Source organism: Falco peregrinus, chromosome 8 (assembly GCF_023634155.1).
Source record: "Falco peregrinus isolate bFalPer1 chromosome 8, bFalPer1.pri, whole genome shotgun sequence".
NCBI classification, from domain to species: Eukaryota; Metazoa; Chordata; class Aves; order Falconiformes; family Falconidae; genus Falco; species Falco peregrinus.
Genome location: NC_073728.1, coordinates 1,897,369 through 1,916,082, shown reverse-complemented (window position 1 = coordinate 1,916,082; position 18,714 = coordinate 1,897,369). Strand labels below are relative to the sequence as shown.

Sequence of the window (18,714 nt, the reverse complement as noted above, 5' to 3'; positions counted from 1 at the left end):
ATGTGGAAAAGTCAGAGGAGTATCAAGTGGGGTGCAGAGAGGAACAAAGAGAATTAAGTGCTTGCTGGTGAGTTATTTCCGAATATGTGTAAGATCTAAGGAAAAGGGTGGTACCAACAATGTGATGGGGAGGCAAGGGGAGATAAAAAAACCTCTCAAGCCTTTGTTGAAATGGTACCGCGCTGTGGAAAACCAAAGGTTTCTTATCTTCTTACTTAGTTAAAATATGTAGTTGTTCAAAATTCACACCATCACTGGAGGGTGAGTGATAAGATAATTGCAGTTGATCCACAGGATGGCTAGCATTTTAATATAAGAAAAGGATTCTGGTATCCTTTAAAAATGCTGCTTTCCAGTACACTGAAATGTACAACTCGCACTGTGTGGCCAGCCTTCCAACAGTAACGAGGAATATGTACTTCTCATATAAACGTGTGGGGACCATTCGAAGGCAGCTGTCCTTTGGCATTGCATCTCCCCGGGTGGGCTCCCTGCCATGAACAGAGGCAGTGCAGTTCCCCCAAGGAGCAAGGGGCAGGGAGCAGCACAAAAAGGAGCAGCAATTTCTGTAGTGACTACTTGTTCTGAAAAGCTTTTCCCACCTACATGCTAAAGTAAAAATAGCTCACTCTTCTACTGAGCACGGTAGCGTCTGCCTGCCGCAGATAGACAGTGCCAGCATCTGAATTATTGTGAATGCTCGTTTGTTGGGCTGGAAGAATAATTTAGAATGTTCTTAACGTACATAATGTAAATATGGAGGAACGTTTGTGGATGATCAGGAGAGTACAGGACTGCTAGGGGTGACAGTTTGAAAAATGTGGCTTTGTGTAGGGGTTTACTGAGGTTCTGGAGCCAAGCTCTGTTTGTAATAAACTGCAAAGTGAAAAGCTCAGGAAAGGGCGAATGTGAAGCGTTTAGCATCGGGATGCTTTGTCAGTGATTAATGGAACTTGGCTACTTTTGCTGCTTGGCAGTTCTACTTCTGCGCAGTGCCTGTTATCCTGTGGACCATCTATAATCACACTGTCTGTAGCCATTTGGACCCACAGCACAAACCAGGACAGAGCAAACAATTCTGGTGGCCTGCTGGTTGGTCAGCTTTTTAATTGAGTACGTATTCACTGTGACAAAGCAGCAGACATTTTCAGCAGTTTTATATGACTTAAAAAGGCATATTTTTGGAGGTGCAACATCCTTTTGGATGGTTATTAATCACTGCATGGATCTTGGATGAAATGAGTTTTTTGGAGTTCAGCTGCATCCCCCTGAAGGTCACCATTTATTTATTGTTATCCTGAAGCTTGTCTCCATTGGTAGCCTGGTGTCAGTCCTGGCGTAAATACGGGGAACTGCAGTGGCTTCATTCAAGTTGGGCAAGCCTCCAGGGAAGCGTTTTGAAGAAGCCTGCAGCAGGACACGTGAGCTGCAGGGTGCTTGCCATGGCTGTGGCTGTAGGAGCATGCTGGCTGCACAAGGAGGATGTGCTTGGGTGCTGGCCGAGAGCAGCAAGAAAACTTGTGGAGGCCTGAAAGCTTGGCTGCACCGCTGGGGGGGCACAGGCTCACCATGCCGAGGGACCTGCCTACCCTTCTTCGGTAAAGGGAGGAGCGCACTGGCTACGAGCTGGCTGGGGAGGCTTTGGATGAAGCAGCAGGGAGCCTGACAGGAGCAACAGTCAGCAGGAGCCACAGCAATGTCACCTGCCAGAAATTTATATCCCTGGGGAATAGGGATTCCCCAGCAATGTTGATGGGGTGGTCCCACACTTCCACATCCCCAGCCAGTCATGGGGGCTTTCCTGAGTTTCGTCATTATCATTTAGTCTTTGCCAGTCATGACTGGTAAGTACAGGTGAAGCCCGATTTTGCCATCCTTTCTTGACAAATTTCCAGGTTGTAAAAGAATTGCTCTTTTCTCAGGATTTCTGGCCGTGGTTACCAAAAGCAGTGGCAGTGTGTGGAGGACCACTCGGTTTTCACGCTCCTGCTTGAAACAAAAGCCACATTTTTAGCAGGTGTGCGTCTGTGGAAACAGCTGTATTTGTGCTAGGAGAGAACACTTTTCCTCCTTGCCTGCTTCCCCCAGCAAAGCACTCTGCGGCTCTGCCAGCTAGGCTCCTCGTGCCACCTCTGGAGCTTGTGGGGATGCTTCTGCTGTCAAGGGGAGCAGGAGGGTGGCTGGGAACCAAACGTGTCACTGTTGGTTGTTTTCCTAGTATGTGCCGGAGTAAGTCCCTCTGCAAGTTTGGGGCTTCTTGTTTTCTGTGGCTTTGAAAACTTTGTGTTTCCTCTGGACTACAGAAGGCATGTGTAATGAGGAAAACCAGAGGAGAAAAAATTAACTGCCCATCATGCTACCTTGCAAGATGGCTGATCAGTCATGCTTATGTTGAGAGCACCTGGAACTGGAGAGGACAGGCATCCACATCTCCCAACACACCTCAGCCCCAGCTGGGTGACCAAAACCATCAGCATTGCATTGTCCTTGCCAAACAGCAGAGTGTTGTCCAGGTGCTGGAGGTGGACAGCTGGTGTCTCGGGCATTGCAGTCCTTTAGGGGAAGTTTGTGTCTATCATGCCCACCCTGTGTCTGTCTTACTTGCCTGGGAGCTACATTTTGCATTCTCCTTATTTGACATGTATAATGACAGAGTTCAAATAGCATCTCAGATAATTAGCTGTGAATGCATAATGTAAAGCCACTGCTATGACTATGGGAAAGTGCCTTGCCCTTGCTTAATTTCATAGGTGAAAGGCAACATATTAAACTCAGCATGGTGAAATCAACGTCGTTGTTTTAGTTGACGTTCATATGAATCTTCCTCAGAACTTGCTCTGCTGTCATCTGCTGGTTTGTACCATAGTGGTTATAGTAGATGTTGGTACAAAAGGAATAGCAGATCAAAGTCCCAGTTAGGGCTCGGTGGTTCCAGCTCCTGCCTGTAGTGGTCTGAATGTCAGTAATGGCAATAGATGTGTCGGCATGCATAAATGGCAAAGGACCATCATGCAGCGTGGAATGGTTTGTCTAGGAGTGTGCGCTGGCATAGTGCCAGGTGTATGCGGGGTGTCTGTGCGTGGGGCACTGGGGTGGTGGAGCCCAAAGGTGAGGCTACGGGCTCTGCTGACCGCCTGCGGGGCAGCTTGGCGAGCATGGCCTCCTCTGGCCCTGGCGACCAAAGGGTTTCCTGTAGCATCATTTGGTTTGCAATGAAGGTGTTACTGTTTGTTCAGTGATGCAAGACGGTGAGAAAATACTCCTGTGTTTTGTTTCTAAGCTGATTAAAAATGTGTGGGAGAGGCTATTCCCTGCTGATTTTGGCAGTTCCAGAAATAACTGTGATTGAAATCTGCATGGCTTTCATGTTGCCTCTTTGAGGTTTGGTTGTCTCAAGCAGTGGAGTGCCAGGGTGTAAGCCTGACTGAATACGAATAGCTGTGCTTTCCAACCACGGTGGCATGTCTCCTTTCTGAAGAGACACACAGCTATTATACAACATAGCGCTTCACTTGTGTTTTTTCAAGCCAGGTTTATTTTTGCTCCTAAGCTCTGGACATGTGAAGTCCTCTTGGCTGGTCTACCAGCTTAGAGGTAGCAGTTTAATTTGCTTCCATTTGAGTCAAAAGCCATCCCGACCTCAGTGGGAAGGGGATGCTGTTCTGTACAGCTTTGTACGTCAGTGGGATAAATACAACATTTAGGCACTTGCGGACCGTACAAATCCTATCACTTTTCTTTATGACTGAACAACATGCTTGTTCTTTGATTCAGGGCCGCAGTAGCTGAAATAGCATTTATTGTATTTAGAAGGAGCTGTGCTGTCTTCATCAGCAATAACAAGTTACCATTTACTGCTCTAGGCAGCAATTTTCTCATTAGGTGTTTTAATGAACACAGAAAGGTTTAAATTTATTCTTATTTCCAGCATTCTTGTGGTAAGTGCAGCTTCTAGGTATACGAGAACCATGGCTTCTAGAGCAGGTTTTGGATTTGAATGTAGGCTGCATTAATGAGTGGAGGAAATGCAATACCAGGCTCATCAGCTGAACTAAAATACCATGTAGACCAAATGGAAAAGGTCTTTATTTCTAAAGCTTCTTAAAAAAAAAGTTGCGTAGCTAAGCACTATTGTGGGGATTTGTGGTTAACAGAGTGATTACAATATCAGAACAGACTTGGCATCTGCTCTGCTGCCATGCTAAAAAAAAATGCTGTTGGCTGTTGCCTCACCATGCCTGCAGGAGAGATCTTTTGGGGATGTGCTTTAGGTCATAGGGAAGACCCCTTCCTATTGTTTTCCACAAATTTAGCTCCTTTCCATTTAAGTTCAATTTAAGGAAGGTTTTTTTTGTCTCCCATATTTTTGTTAAAAATCTTCCTTTCTTTCCGTATTCGGTCTTTCCCTGTCTTCCATATTGGAGCTGGAACTAAAGGAGAAATTTTTCTGAGGCAAATTAATGGAAATCCCTTAAATGTTGAGATTTCCTGAAGAATAAATTGCTGTCTTCCAACCCCCTGGTGTTTTTCATGCCCCTGAGCCAGAGGGAGGTGTCAGGCTTCCCCAGATGACACCCCCAGAAGGAGCTATGGGAGGGACCTCCACAGCACTGTCCCTTCGCCTGTGATTTTGGGGTGGTTTTTTTTTTTGTACCAGGCAGATTCTTGTGTAGTTTAACCCAGTTAGTGGCTGGTTGTCCTTTCCCCTGGCTCACTCGCTGCAGCCCTTTGGTAGCCAGCTTTGTCCTCTAGCAACACTGCAATTCTCCTTCCACTTTTCCAGTTCTGCCTTTTCTGACTGCTGCTCCTTTGCTTCCCTCCCACCACTGTGGGACCTGGGCACTGCTGAGGTGGACGTGGGAGGATGGAGGTGTAGGGTTAGATACCTGATGTGCTTATGGGCTGTAGCAGGGAGTGGGATTTCATGACTCAAGGGAACCTGTCGAGGCTCTGTGTTAACATCACCCAATGTGTGGGGAGAAACACTGAAGAAAGTGCCCTGAAGATTAATTTCTTTTCACCCGTGTACAGTATCTGTTAATCTTTTTTTTTTCCGGAAAAAACTAAGCTACATTGTGTTGACCAGAACGTAACTCTGTGGTGTTTTGTACAGGTTAGTCTTCATACAGTCTTTGTTTGTGGTCTGATGTTCCAGTACTGTTGTCTGCTGTGCCATGTGATGGGACTAGTGATGTTGAATTATTTTGGTTCTCCCAACTGAAACGTGTGCTTTTTCTTAATCTTTGTTTAAACACCTCGGTGCCTAATGCAACTTACTCTTAATCAGCCAGCTTCATTCCGTTACTCTTAATCCAACTCAAATGCTTTTGAACACTGCAATTTCGCTTCATTTCTGCAAGAGACGAACAGATTGCTCTTACTGCTTGTCAGCTGGGTAAACTGAAAACATAGATCACATCGACCCTCTGCACTCCAGCGAGGGCTTCCCTGGCCTTTCAGTACAGCATCAAACTTGTCCTGGTTTGCGAAGGTGTGTGCAACTTCATTCTGTCCTACCTCTGCTCACATGCCTCCTCGGTGCTTCTGTCTCTGCACCACTGTCATCCACCAGAGCAAGAGCCATCCCTGTGCCACTTCTGCCATCAGGAAGGTGATTTCTGTGTCACAGAGAACTTGATTGCAAACTGTGTTGTCTATGCGGCAGTGCTTAACCATAATGTGCCAACTTCCCTGCTGCACCAGGAACAGCAGGGAGAGCAGAGGGCTGCGGTCCCCCAGTTTGCATCCCTCTGGCTGCTGTGTCCCTGATGCCTGCCTGATGTCTGCCGGGCTGCATGGGCATGAGTGGCCTTTGTCCTTTGTGATCTTCACTGCTGAGACCCAAGTCAGCCACAGTTTGGCCAAAATGAGCTTTGAGACTTGATTGCTGAAGCAGTGCCGTACCTCTGCCGGGGCACGGCTTGCTTTCAGTGCAGAGCCGCTGACATCAGGGTGTTGCAGGTTGATTGGGGAAGAGATTGGTCCTTTCTGTGTTTGGCATCTGTAATTTTTCATGTGTATCAAATAAAAATAAAGGTTGCTGACAGCAAAAGGAGGTGGACCAGCAAAGAGTGGCTTTATTGCAATTTCACACCCTTTCTTTTTCCTGATTCAGAGTGGTGGAAGGAAGGAAGGGGAGGTTGCATGGCTTTATTTCTGCTGAAGAGTAATAGGAACATTGCAGGCAATGGCTGCTAAACACAGGGGTCACACTTCAGGTATAACCTTGGTACTTTCATATTGCTAAGCATTTTCCTGTAGCAATTTCAACACCAATGTACCCAGAATTAGTAATGTATATTCATTTCCTGTTGTTTTTTACAGAATACGTTCTAAAAGGTCTGATACTGTACTTGTGAAACGTCTAATACAGCACCATAAAAAAGTGTGGCCATCCCTTCTGTTGCCACTCGCTCACCGTGGCGAGGGGGGCTCATTTAATCAGCATTGCTCAGGAGCCTGATGGTGTAATGGGCCTTCAAGGGTAATACTGTCATTATTTATTCTAAATTTTTGTGGGTTTTTTAGGAGGGGGAGGCGATAGTCAGTGAACAGGAGCCTCATTATGCCTCTGGTAACGAAAACTCAGTGATACTTAGTAAGTGAAAACAGAGGGGTTTAGAAGAGGTGCAGATAATGAGAATTCACCTTTTCAAGAGACCACATCAGAAATAAAGTTAGTGTCACCACTGCTGCTTCACAGGTCCTACTGAGGAAGACATACCTCAAGGATGTCCTGAAATCCACTGCGAATCTCCCATGGGTTTCAGTGAGGTCAGAGCCACACCTCAGTGCTAATGGAAATTTCTACCATAATCAGGTGTGCGATTTGTGAGTCATCTTTAAAGACAAGGTTCAGTCTTAGCTGTTTGTCACCATTCCTGCCTTTGCTGTGGTTGCAGAGGGTGGCTGGATCAGAACTGAGCTCTGTAGATTCAGATAATTGCTATGTTTCCAGCTTATTTGCCTGAAGTCTTTTTCTTTAGGCCAGAAGAAAGCATCAGGTACCTGTCAACTGCAGAATTGCTTACTGGTAGCTATTTAATAGCAAAACAAATTTTTGTTTACCAAGTGGTACCATAGAGAGCATTGCTATAAAAAGCAAACATGTTTTAAATCATTCCTCTCTGTTGACATGGGCTTTTGTTTCCTTCCAGCAGCTGCCTGAGCAGAGGCTCTCAGCCTTGGTGGCTGGTTAGGGCTGCAGGTATGAATTATCTTCGGGCTGTTCAAGTAAGAACTGGCTTTGCAGGTTGCTCTTGGGAGTGTGATACCCAAAGGAGCCTCCTTAGCAGGAATAGGTGAGGTGCTATGTTGGTTCTTAGGCAGATGCATGGCTTTAATGGGTTATTAAAAGTGGTTTGAAAGGCTTCAACTGAGGGAGGGAGAGGGGAAACATGATAGCACATCTTGAGGGTGGAGAGGTTGCTGCAGCATGATACCTTTCTTGTGGTGTGCAGGAGACAAAGGACATCAGCAGTATTAACCTCCCCTTTTTTGCCTTATGGAGCTCTCCTTTAGCCAAAGGTATTAAAGCTTCTATAGATAAAGCCTCTGTGAGGCCCTAATAGGTGACGATTTGTGTGGGTAGCTGCGCGGAGGAACAGAGATGTTTCTGTAGTTTAAGGTGACCATGTAACAATAAGCTGGGAGGACAGTGAATATGGAGCAAAACCTGTGACACCAAATTGTGTCTGTCTCTGCAGCCAGGTTTATTTCAGGGGGGTCTTGCTGCCGCTGGCTGTGAGTACAAAGCACAGTCACCATTTGTTTTCAGAGAATTTCTAGGTTACATTCAACTTTCAGAGTCACTTACACATTCAGCGTGTCTGAACTGTGGTGTTTCTTGGCTGTTGTCAAAGGTCTGTTTTTTCTAGAGCCTCAAAACACTTCTAAATCTCTCAAGGTTTTCGTCCTCTTTTAAGATATCTGTGCTCTGCTTTCAACCAGAGGGGAACCAGTTTTCATGGTTTCTGCTGTGCAGCAATCAGTTTTGGTATCGGAGAGGCTTGGAGGTTGCTGTGCTGTGAGGGATGACTCTCATTATTTCAAAACAATGTCAGGGAAAATTTAGGAATGCTGAAAGAAGCAAAGAAATACTGGCAGTCTTCCCTATGGCAAAAATTAGAAACCAGTCCACTGGCATTTCAGAAATGTCAGCTTCATGTTACAACTAGAATGTGTGGTGTTTTTTTTTCTTTTGCATATGCTGAAAATCAGATACTTAACCTCAAATGAAATTTGGAAGAAATTCTTTACTTGGGCATCAATCACCATGCTACCTCAGATACGGCTTATAAATTAGAAGAAATGCTTTATGCCAGAGTGTAATTATCTCATGCTTCTGAACATGTTGACCATAGGATGGACAAATTTTGAATTGTTCTGTAGTCTTAAGTATGTGAGCAGAGTCTGAAGTCAAATCTAATGTTAGCTGAACCAGTTTTTTTTAAACAAGTTCTGAAGTGTTGTACAACCTTGGTAAACCACTTAAAAAGGAGTTTTAGAATATGAAAATGTGAAAATTTGGCTCTGTGAATAAGGGACCTGATTTCTTAAGCCTCTCAGTATTTGCAGCTCCAGCTGTGGACTGTGGTTTCAGTATGGGCTTATAATATAAACTAAGATGCATGGCTTTGGCTTTCCAGATGTGAACATGTCCATCTTAAATCTTTTTCCACATTTGTGTAAAAACAAAGCAAACCTCACCTAAAACTAATTTTGGTGGGTTTTTTTTTTGTTGTTCTGTTGGTTTTTCCTTTCCCCAAAGCTGCAGTATGCTATGTAATGGACTGCCTGGTTTACCTACATGTAAGTTCTCCAGAAGCTGAGTTAGGCAAGTATTTGTAGTCGTGGTGTTCCTTGTTAACTGAAACAGGGGTTTTGTTCCTTTCTATTTCTAAACGGATGGGGTCAAAAGACTAATTTCCTGCCAGGAGGTCGCATGAATGAGCATGGGAGAAGAAGCTTTTTCTAGTCTTCCTTTTTTCCTCAGTGTGTGTGTTTATCTGTTTTAGTAGCAGCCCAATAAACAGATCATTTTCCTCATCTGCTCAAGATACAAGTTGTAGCTGTCTGGGAGGTCTCATCCATCCCAGCCCTGGTGCAGAGCCTGGTGCTGGCAGCTGCCTATCTGAGAGCACAGCTGGCTGGATGCTGGTGACCCTGAAGACAAGACACCTGTTAATGTGCTGAGAGCTGCACTTACCTTGTATTTATTCTGTGCGCTGCCACGTCTGGGTTTGCCTGCAACTAAGCCCTCTGTGGTGGCTGGTGCTTATGACCCTTTGTCTGTCTTTCATAGCAGACACTTGGCTAAATTTACACAAACTTTTCTTACTCATCCGTTAACCTCTCAGGAAGTTCCTACAGATCTAAACTAGAAAAAAAAACCAACAAAAAAACCACATACAAAATGAGCGGCGTTTAGCTAACCAACACCTCCATGCAAGATTTTACACCAAGCACACTTCCCCAGAAATCATGTATTTGCAAGCAATGAAATTCTTGGAAAGAAATACTAATGGCGTACTAACCACAGGAAGCTCTGTGTGTGTGTGTGTGTGCGCCTTGAAAAGTGAGAACAGTCTTTCTATAAATCTTCCTTTCCTTGGAAATTAAAACCATTTTAATGCCTCACAACTTGAGCTCAAGCAGAATTTAAGTAGGTGAATGTATTCTCAGAGACGGCAGCGGTGAGAAGGAATAAAAGAGCAAGGGAGATGAATCTGTGAAGTGTAGTTCTGAGCAAATGGAGACTCAAGGAATGGATGCCAACCCCGTTAACATAAAGAAAAGCTTTTCTTTCTTTCTTCTACAAATGCATCCTGGAGGGCACTTGCAGTGAACAAGAGGAACCTGCAACCATGGTAGCACCCAAGGAGACTGTTGTAGCCTAGAGAAAACACTAGGTTGTTGGTTTCTGTAAGAATAAAAATGGAGGGAGAATATGCCACGGGAGCAGGGGGGAAGAAACCCAAACTATATTTAAGTGAAGTGTTCCCCCCCAAATTAATTTTCAATTTCTTAAGTTTTGGGTTCAAGACTACTTTAATACTTCATATTCTGCCCTTGAGAAGGAGGCTAGCAGAGCAAGTTCACTTTAGTAACTAAACATCTGGAAAATGATCCTATGAATAGATAGTTTAAGGGTAGTACAATGACATCAAGCAGTGTAGCTATTGGCAAGAATTGGCTAAAATAATTTTAAAACTTATGCTGCTTGGAAGGAGAAAGCCCTGATTCATGTGGTATCTCTGTTGTCCGCCATGTGGATGTGGAGCAGAAGGACACACGTGGTAGAAGATTCAGACTGAGGGACTTCTGCTTTCATCCTGCTGCAGCAGCATAAGGAGAGGAAGGGGAGCAGCAGCCGCCTGCCCAGGTGGAAGCCCTCGAGGGCAGGAGCCCAGATGAGAGGGTGGGAGAAGGGGCCTCCTTCCAGGTAGCTAGAGGAGCAACGTGAGCGAGCTGAGCTCTGGAGGGAACTGCAGTTTCTTCTTTCTGGCTCCAAAGAAGGTTTCTTTGACATAAGGGCTGAAGATATGCATAGGAGGGGAAAACGTGATCCTAAGCAGAAATGCCTTGAATCTTTATTTTCCATGAGATATTGAGTGAAGGTCAGAGGTTCTGGGAAGAAATGTCCAGCGTTTTGGCCATTTGTGGGCTTCTGTTTCATTTCCTGTTTGATTACTAAGGGATTTGCAGTTAGGAGATGCATATTCCAGCTCATTTTGTGACTCTAGACCCTTGGTGCTGGAGGTAGGCTCTGTTTACAGAGCTGCAGTTGACCTTTTCTGAATAAAGTAAAAGCACTGGAAATTTATTTCTGGCTTAATAGAGTTCAGGATGACCCATCTATAATATAGAGTCACTTGAGTAGCCCAAGCTGTAGTAGTAGCTGTTATTTTTCAGCTTCCAGCAGACATGTTCTTTTGAGAAGGGTTTTTGAGGGAAGCTGGGCCTATATAATCTCTTACAACAACAAAAAACCTGACCAAAAAAACCCAGCAAACCATGACTTGCAAAGTTTACACTTCAAACCCGAGTGCCCTGATGTGGGAGGGGTTGGGGACAGATGTCAGGTTTGCATCCTCCTCTAGCCTGTGTGCAGGTGTCCAGGACCTGTAGCTCCCACTCCTGGGCCGAGAGCACCCTTCTCACAAGGCTGTAGTGTCCTTCCCAAGGAAGGGCCCTGGGGTGGAGGTCTTAAAGGTATTTTCCAGCCTAAACAATTTATGACTTTATGTCTTGTTCCTTTGCAAAATGAGGAGCTAGAGTAAGGTCCTTGAGAAGATGTGCTGCCTCCACGGTGCTGGCCCTGCCCTATGTGGTCAAAACTGCATTTATAGATAGCATCAGCCGTGTCTCAGCAGAGTTTGCAGATGTGCCCTGTGAGCGCTGAAGGTCCCTGCTGTGTTTTGAACTAAGGGGACCGCAGCAGTAAGGGAGACGCATCCCAGAGCATCTGCGTGGGGAAGAAGGTCACGGCTGTGCTAACCAAAGCAGACCCTTTGGCAGGGTGGAGGAAGGCCCATGTGAAGCTGCAGGGTCCCTGGTGGAGTGCTGGTGGCTCCTGTCCAGCGGCCAGCGCTACAGAAGCGTGCTGGGCAGTGCTCCTGCCCGGAGCCCCAGCTCACAGAGTGCCCTCAGGCCTCCCTGGCCCTGGCCCCGGGGGGGCTGAGGTAGCAGGCTCTTTTTGATGTTGGCTCCTTGGGCAGGCCCTCTTCCAGTGCAACCCTAATGAAATTTGTCAGGGACGTTTTCCTCCTATGTGGCTCTTTCTTTTTTAACAGTGTGTGCCAGAAAGTAGTTTGCGGTAAAGACAACCAGTTTGCTGTTTTGGTTGATGCTGTCTTCCCAGCTCTCCTGTTCCCTCCGTGCTGGTCAGAGGTACAAGAAACTGGCCAGTTTGAACAGCATTCAGAGAGTGGACTTTAGGTTTCTGTAACTGGTAGGGATTACCTCTTTAGCAAATTATCAAGAAATGGGTGTATAGTTCATTGAGATATTTGAGTGCCCCTTCCCTGAAATGTTCCTAAACAAAAAAAAAAAAAAAAATTTGTAGAAAGTTGTAAAAATAATAGTAAGTCACCTGGAAGGAATTATTTGTTAGAGGAATGTGAGTGGTGGATTTTATTATGCTAGAAGAAAACAAATAATTTTGACTCTCATGGGCTTTCTGAGGCTGCTGCTGCCCTTGCATCTTAGGGTGTGGTTTTTTTTAGCAAAACTCCTGAGAGTTAAGTGTGAACAGAGTAATTTTCATGCAAACTATGAAATAAAGGACTTGAAAACATGTTTTTAACTGACTTTTTTTCCACTTCAAAGTATTTGTGTTGTATGCTGGTCAGATCTATGAAGAGTTGCAGCAGCTTAGAGACAACATTTTCTCAATGCATTTTTAATTGCAAACTCTCAAAATTATATGTACTTTTTTTTAAAGGAAAGGAACCTTTCATTTCAAGGTGTATGCAAAGACTTTGTGTGGATAGTTAAATAATCTGAAGTCCCCTGGAATTTCTTTCCTAGTGACATTTTGCTCTTAACAACTTTCCACATTTTAGAGAAAAATGATGTGTTGCCTGCAGATGAACAATCTCTTTCCGCTCCCATTAAATTCTATGTGGAGGTGTGAATATATATAATTAGAGACTTGGGGACGGGCTGTGAAACAGAAAATGAGAGAGGAAGACTTTTACGCTTCCAAAACCATCTCTGTGTCATCTGCTAATTAAATCGACCTTCTTGTTCATGGAATGTTTTGTGGCTGTGGTAGCACTGCAGCAGCTCCAGATCAGCACGGGCCAGAAACAGCTTAGAGGGAAGCCTCTGCTTTTGGCTCTCGCAGGAATGGAGTGCTGAAAGATGCATGATTCAGGAGTTGCTGTGGCTGGTTTCAGCGAATCTGAAATATATTAACTATAATAAGAATATTAATAACACTGTAGTTCTTCCCAGAAGGTGCAGCTGAAGATGAGGTGCATGCCAAAGCAGGCGATGGTGGTAGGCAGAGGCTAGGGTACACCAGCTCTTGGTTATTGTGGGGTGAGGCCAAATCCATTGGGCCCCACGTGTGCAGCTCAGCAGGAGTTACTTTTATAAGTGTTTGCCCGCAGACTCTGTTAATCTTAAGCATACTTCTGCTGGTTTGAAATTAACAGACAAAATAAAACTCAAATGGCTACTTGACAGTTGAGAAAGGCTCCTCTGTTGTATTTTTAATTGTTTGTGTAGACTCCTGCTGGAAGCTGATGCTTTCTGTTATGCATTGTTTTGAAATAAACTTTAATAATCTGACCTCAGGGCCCAGATGTTGTACTTAACTGTTGTGTGGTAGAAGCCTGAATCAGATTGAGAGATTAAAGTTGCTTTACAGAGAACAAAATTCAGAATTACAATCTGTAAAGAACTTAGCAGTAAATGCAAAACCAGGTGTAAATATACTGGGGCACTGTGCAGGGGTATAGTAAGCAGCAGTTACAATGGAGATGCTGTAGATAGGAGTATGTAGCTGCTTTATCTTGCGGTTCTCTTGAGACTCTTGGTACAGTAACAGAAACCTCAGACTGCGCTAAAGGGAGAAGGGGTTCTTTGGGACTACGCAGCAAATATTTTCAGTGCCTTCGAGGTGTTAAGCTATCATCTATTCAGCTTGGAAAAACAAACTGAAAGTTTTTGGAGAGGTTCCTGTAATCCCTTCTTGGGGAAGATGGGGATGCTGACATGACAGATGACCATCCCTGAAGCTTGGGTGGGTCATGGCTGTCCTTGGAGGAAGGCAGCATTATTATTGTGGCAGAGTCTCCATCTGTTCTCACTTTTCAGCTGTGTCTTCTGGCTTCTTCGTTGCATTATTGACAAAGTGTAACAGGGCCTGTCGCTACTGCTTGTCTTGTGCTCCCTTGTCCCTCAAAGCGGTGTTTGCAAGGAGCAGAGGACATCTCCCAGTCTGATGGACCTCCGCAGTCAGTCTGGGTGGAGTCTCTAAATGGCATGGGAATGACTGTTTAGTTGTGTGACAACTAAATGCTTTATTTTTATAATCACTCATTTACATTTGCACTGCAGTTTGTGTCTGTGTCCCTGCCGCAGCAGGAAGCACACTTACCCTGTAGGAATGGTCGGGTGCTGGGAGGATGGGAGTGGGGGGGCAGGGGGGGAGCACAGGGCGACCCTGGCTGTGCCCTTCTCCATTCTGGCTGTGGCCTTCCCATGCCTCCCGCCTGGGCTCCATGGCCTCCCCATCAGGACCAATTTACAGCCTTCTCCACTGAGCGGAGGAAGGCAGAAATTAATCCAGAGGGGAAATTGTTCTGCCTGAGTGGGCAAGTAGAAGGAAACTGTCTCACTGACTGTGTTGCTTTAATCTCTCTTTCTGCACTACCTGGAGTGCAGAGCTCTTCATCTGACCCACCGTCAGGGCTGGCAGGGGGCCCAGCAGGATCTCTGCTAGCTTGGGCTGAAGGATGTACTGGCTTTTGCCAGCTGCCTTCCCCTTGGCACATCTCCCCGTGAGCAGAACCAAGAGCAGGGTGTCTCGGTGCGTGCAGCTGGATGCAGCCCTGGGAAGCCTGGCAGCAGCTGTTACCTGAGAGCTGCACGCCGGCACGGTCAGGCTCCTGCTTCTCCTGCTGGTCTTTGAAGGCCCTGTGCACTCCACAGCAGATGGGTGGGAGCGATGCCCGCGTTTCCCGGAGGTGCAATCCTGGGGGCCGAGCGCTGCCTTCCCCTCGTCGCACACTGGCGGTACGCCTGGTGAAACTCCGCTTTGCATGTGGGCTGCGTTTAGTCCCCCATGGAGAGGGATGCGCATGCTTGTCTGCCTTCCGCCTCCCGTGCTCTCCCTGCAATTGCTCCCTCATCGCCGCTGAGCTGCAGCCCTCGGGCTGGGCTGGCCGTCACTCTGGCGGGGTGTTCCTGCTGCGGCACCACTAGGTGCCGAGGTCTCCATCCCTGCCTTAGCCCCACTGGGCTGACAGGCTCCCTACTCCTTCCCTTGTCTCTTCAAGGCATGGGAAGAGGCTTGGATGTCCTTTCTTAAAATATTCACCTTGTTGTCCTTGACCGTAAGCCCTTATTTGCAGCGTGTGCCTAAGCTGTACCTCTTGATCTCCACGTGTGGCTGGGTAAAGGCCTTCTGTCCACCGAAGAGACTGGCTGTGGGCGCACTCAGCGTGCTGAAGATACTGAGGTTTAGTTTGTAATAGAACAGGTGGTGCACAAAAAGATTAAAATGGCCTAATGGAAAATCAATTATGGGTCAATGATCATAGCCAAATTCGTGATTTAATCCTTTGCATTTTGTATCTTGCAAATGAATACAAAAATTTGCATGTAGCAATCAGTTTAAAAGGAGATACTGAACAACCTAGTACAAATGTTAAATTTAGCATGAACAGCATCTAGGGAGACTGCTGTGAACGGTCACGTTAAACACCCTCCTGCTGGGATGAGCCGCCCGCAGCGCGAGGGCCTGAGCTGCGCAGCTGTATGGCAGGGGACCTCGCTCCCACAGCCACAGCACTGAGCGCGGGGCGGCGTCCCTGGGAAAGCTGAGGACACGCACCCTTCGTCAACTCCTGGTGGGTTTGTGACTCTTCCCGCAGAAACCTTGAACCCTTTGTTTAGAGTACATCAGTGGGAAGCTTAAAGGCACTTGAAACTGCTTCCCACCCACTTTCCATTTTTGTTGCTGGTGAGAATTACAGATGAATCGAGCCTGATAAGATTAGTTGATTTAGTGCACATCTTGAGTTCATTTTGCAATTAAATATACTTTCATTTTTCACAAATTGTTTTCCAGTTCAATTTAAAAATTACTCCCAGATAACATGGGAAATGTCTTAAACCCTCCACCCCGTTCAACAAAGAGTGCACGTGTGGTAATGTGGACAAGGAAACTACTGCTATGATTAGGCTTTTTCTCAAAGTATGTAATTTATTGTTACTGCTCTAAGTAATTTGTATTTATTATTAATGCAGTATTTATTTTTAATTATTATTAACACAGTTACTCTGTGTTGATAGCCTAACTGATGAGCTAATGTGTTTTCTTAGTACCTTTTAAATTTTCCTTCTCAGTGAGATTCACACACACACACATCCCCACACCCCCAACAGGAATAATGCAAGCAATATTCACAGTTAACCCTTTAGGCCAACTGTTGCCACTTTTTATTCATACGGTACCTACCCAGTGCTGTCCAACATCTCGTTGTGATATGGATGCTGCCATCACACAAGTATTTACTAACCACTAATTAAAGCAGTAAGCAATAGGAAAGAAAATTTTAAGCAGACTCAGTTGGCATTTGTAAGGGTAACTAGCTGTTTTTGTTTCCTGCTGCTCCTGTAGCTGCATGTTAGCTAGCTTGCACACCAGTGTGTTCTGCCAGAGGTTGGTTGTTTCTCCCATGCTGATGTCTTGTCACTGTGTGCTTAATGTTATGTTTCTGAAGGCAGGGCTATAAATTCATTTTGAATTGGACAGCTCTAGCAGACAAAAACCCCACGTGTAAACAGTGGTCCATAGATGGGTGAAGATTTGGGGTTTGAACATTGACAAGTATTTGTTTGCAGTTTTGTTTTTAATTTAATAAAACCAAAACAGAACAGGGTTGAGCGTCATGCCTCTGAAAAGGAGACAAGTTTCAGCACAGGTGGGTTACTTGGGACACAGGAGGTTCCCAACCTGAGGAAGCAAAATCTCTCAGATTAGCCCTAAAACCTGCTGGGCTGCCACTGGGGAGGGCTGGCAGTGCGCAGCTGGGGGATGTGTGATCTTGGTGTCTTAAGAGCACATCTGTGCTAACCAAGTCATGCGTTTTTTTCATATCAAGGGTTTGCCGGTCCATCCTCACACCAGTGTGCTGAGCTGTGCGCTCACGTGAGGGACTGGTGTGGTTTTGTCGGCTTTTGCACCAAGACGCTGGCAGGCAGGTTAGCATGCAGTGCTGGGGCTCACCCCTGGCTGGAATCTGGCATATGCCATTTCTGCGATGCTTCCCTTCCCCTTTCTGCATGGAGCAGTGAAGTCACACATTGAAATCCATTTTGTATTACTGTCAAATTTTTGTAGGAGCCAAGGGCTCATTAAAAACAGAATACTCCATCCCCATACAGCACCCCCCCAAAATCCTTAGAGGCCTCAGAAACATAAAGGTGAGATTTGCATGGGACCTGTTCAGCATCAGCTTGACTTACACAATGCAAAGAGGGTGTTCATGTGCCGGTACCGCTGATTAGGGAGTTGCTTTGGTAGGTGGGTTTTCCTTACTGCCGAGATAATGTGTATCACGAAGGTTGCAGAGGGGTTCTGTGGTTGGCCCTGGAAGCCCAGGTGTGAGCGCCGACCTTTCCAGTGGTGACCTGTTGATTGCCAACACACTGTTAACTGTGAGCGTTCTGGCAAAAAGTGCCTGTGAGGCAGCAGCAGTCCTGCTGCGGTCCCCGGAGGGGAGCAGATCAACCGTGGTTTCTAGCAGCGGCGTTACATTGCGGTGGTTTGCCCAACCCTGTACCTGTAGACCCGGAGGGAACCTGCCTGTGAAAGGGGAATGGCACAGGCCTGTGCCTGAGTCCTGGGCTGCCGTGTCTCACTCTTTCATCTTTTTTCTTAGTATTTTTATAGAAGAGAAGGACTTGCCAGAAACATCTTCCCTACAAAGGGGACTTGTGAGGAACATTATGTGCTTTCAAATAAGGCATAAAATGTACTGACTGATCATTTTCTGTCCTCATTAAGTCTCTCAGAGGTGAGTTCAAGGGAAAGAATAAAGATGGGAAGAGCTTGGAAATGAGGTCTCTTTAGAAAGAAAAAAAAAAAAAGAGAACTCAAGAATACTGAAAAAAGCCGAAACGCAGTGGCTTGAGAGGTGGAAGACAGACTCAATTACCATAATGTTGTGCAGCTGTATTATTACCACATGTATCATTTTAGTTTTACTATCAGATATCTAATGTATGTGGGTAGCCAGTGTTCTCTTTTTGTTTCTTCGAAGTATTTCATATGTGTGATTCAGCAGAAGATGTAGTTCCCAGTTGTTACAACAAAACAGAGGTTGACAGAGCCAAAACACCCATCAGTGTTTGCACACACTACAAATTTAATGACAGATACAGAGTAAAAATAGAGTTTTTTTCCTGTAATAAAGGGAAGAAAAAGCAACCAAACTCATACCTTGAATCTGTAACTACAGTTTAAGAAAAAAAACCAACCTGTAATAGCAATCCACTTCAAGTAATTGGTTGTTTGGACTTTTATACTAAATTTGCATAAAATGTGAAAGGTGAGTAATTTTCTGTTGTTCCTAGATACACATGTGAGATTATTTCTGTATCGCATACCTGGAATTGACGGGGCTGCACAGAAGAGCATCTTTCTGGCTTCTAGCATGCAGGAAGGCATCTGTAGCCAGCAAGCTCCTGGCTTCTCTGGTGTCCCAGAGGTTCAGAGCTGAAGCTCTGAAACTCAGTTTTTCACCATACGGGGTACCCTGCTGTGGGGCCCAGGGTGTTGCATGAGATTTGGGTCTTGGAGGTTAAGTGACATTGTTCCCTGTTTGAGGTGAGGTTTGTTTTCTGGATTTGAGCTCGTGGTGAGACCGGCAGAAATAGCCTTAATGCATGGCTGTATATCGTCAGTACGTGTTTCCCATTCACCTGACAGATGAAGCTACACTGGTGGAGTTTAGTGAACTAATGTATTAATCA

At 45.6% G+C, this 18,714-nt stretch overlaps 1 protein-coding gene across 3 annotated transcripts in view; it reads left to right on the top strand.

The window, feature by feature from the left end:
- PLCL1 (phospholipase C like 1 (inactive)) overlaps nt 1–18,714 on the top strand; it is a 228,945-nt gene that overhangs the window by 118,662 nt on the left and 91,569 nt on the right. Inside the window, exon 1 of one of the 3 annotated variants that reach the window (XM_055812012.1) lies at nt 13,525–13,753. The exons of the other annotated variants lie outside the window; for them this stretch is intronic. Coding sequence (XP_055667987.1) covers nt 13,733–13,753 — 21 coding nt within the window. The 5' untranslated portion in view covers nt 13,525–13,732. Of the gene's footprint in view, nt 1–13,524; nt 13,754–18,714 lie in introns of those variants that run through there. 3 annotated transcript variants of the gene reach the window in all.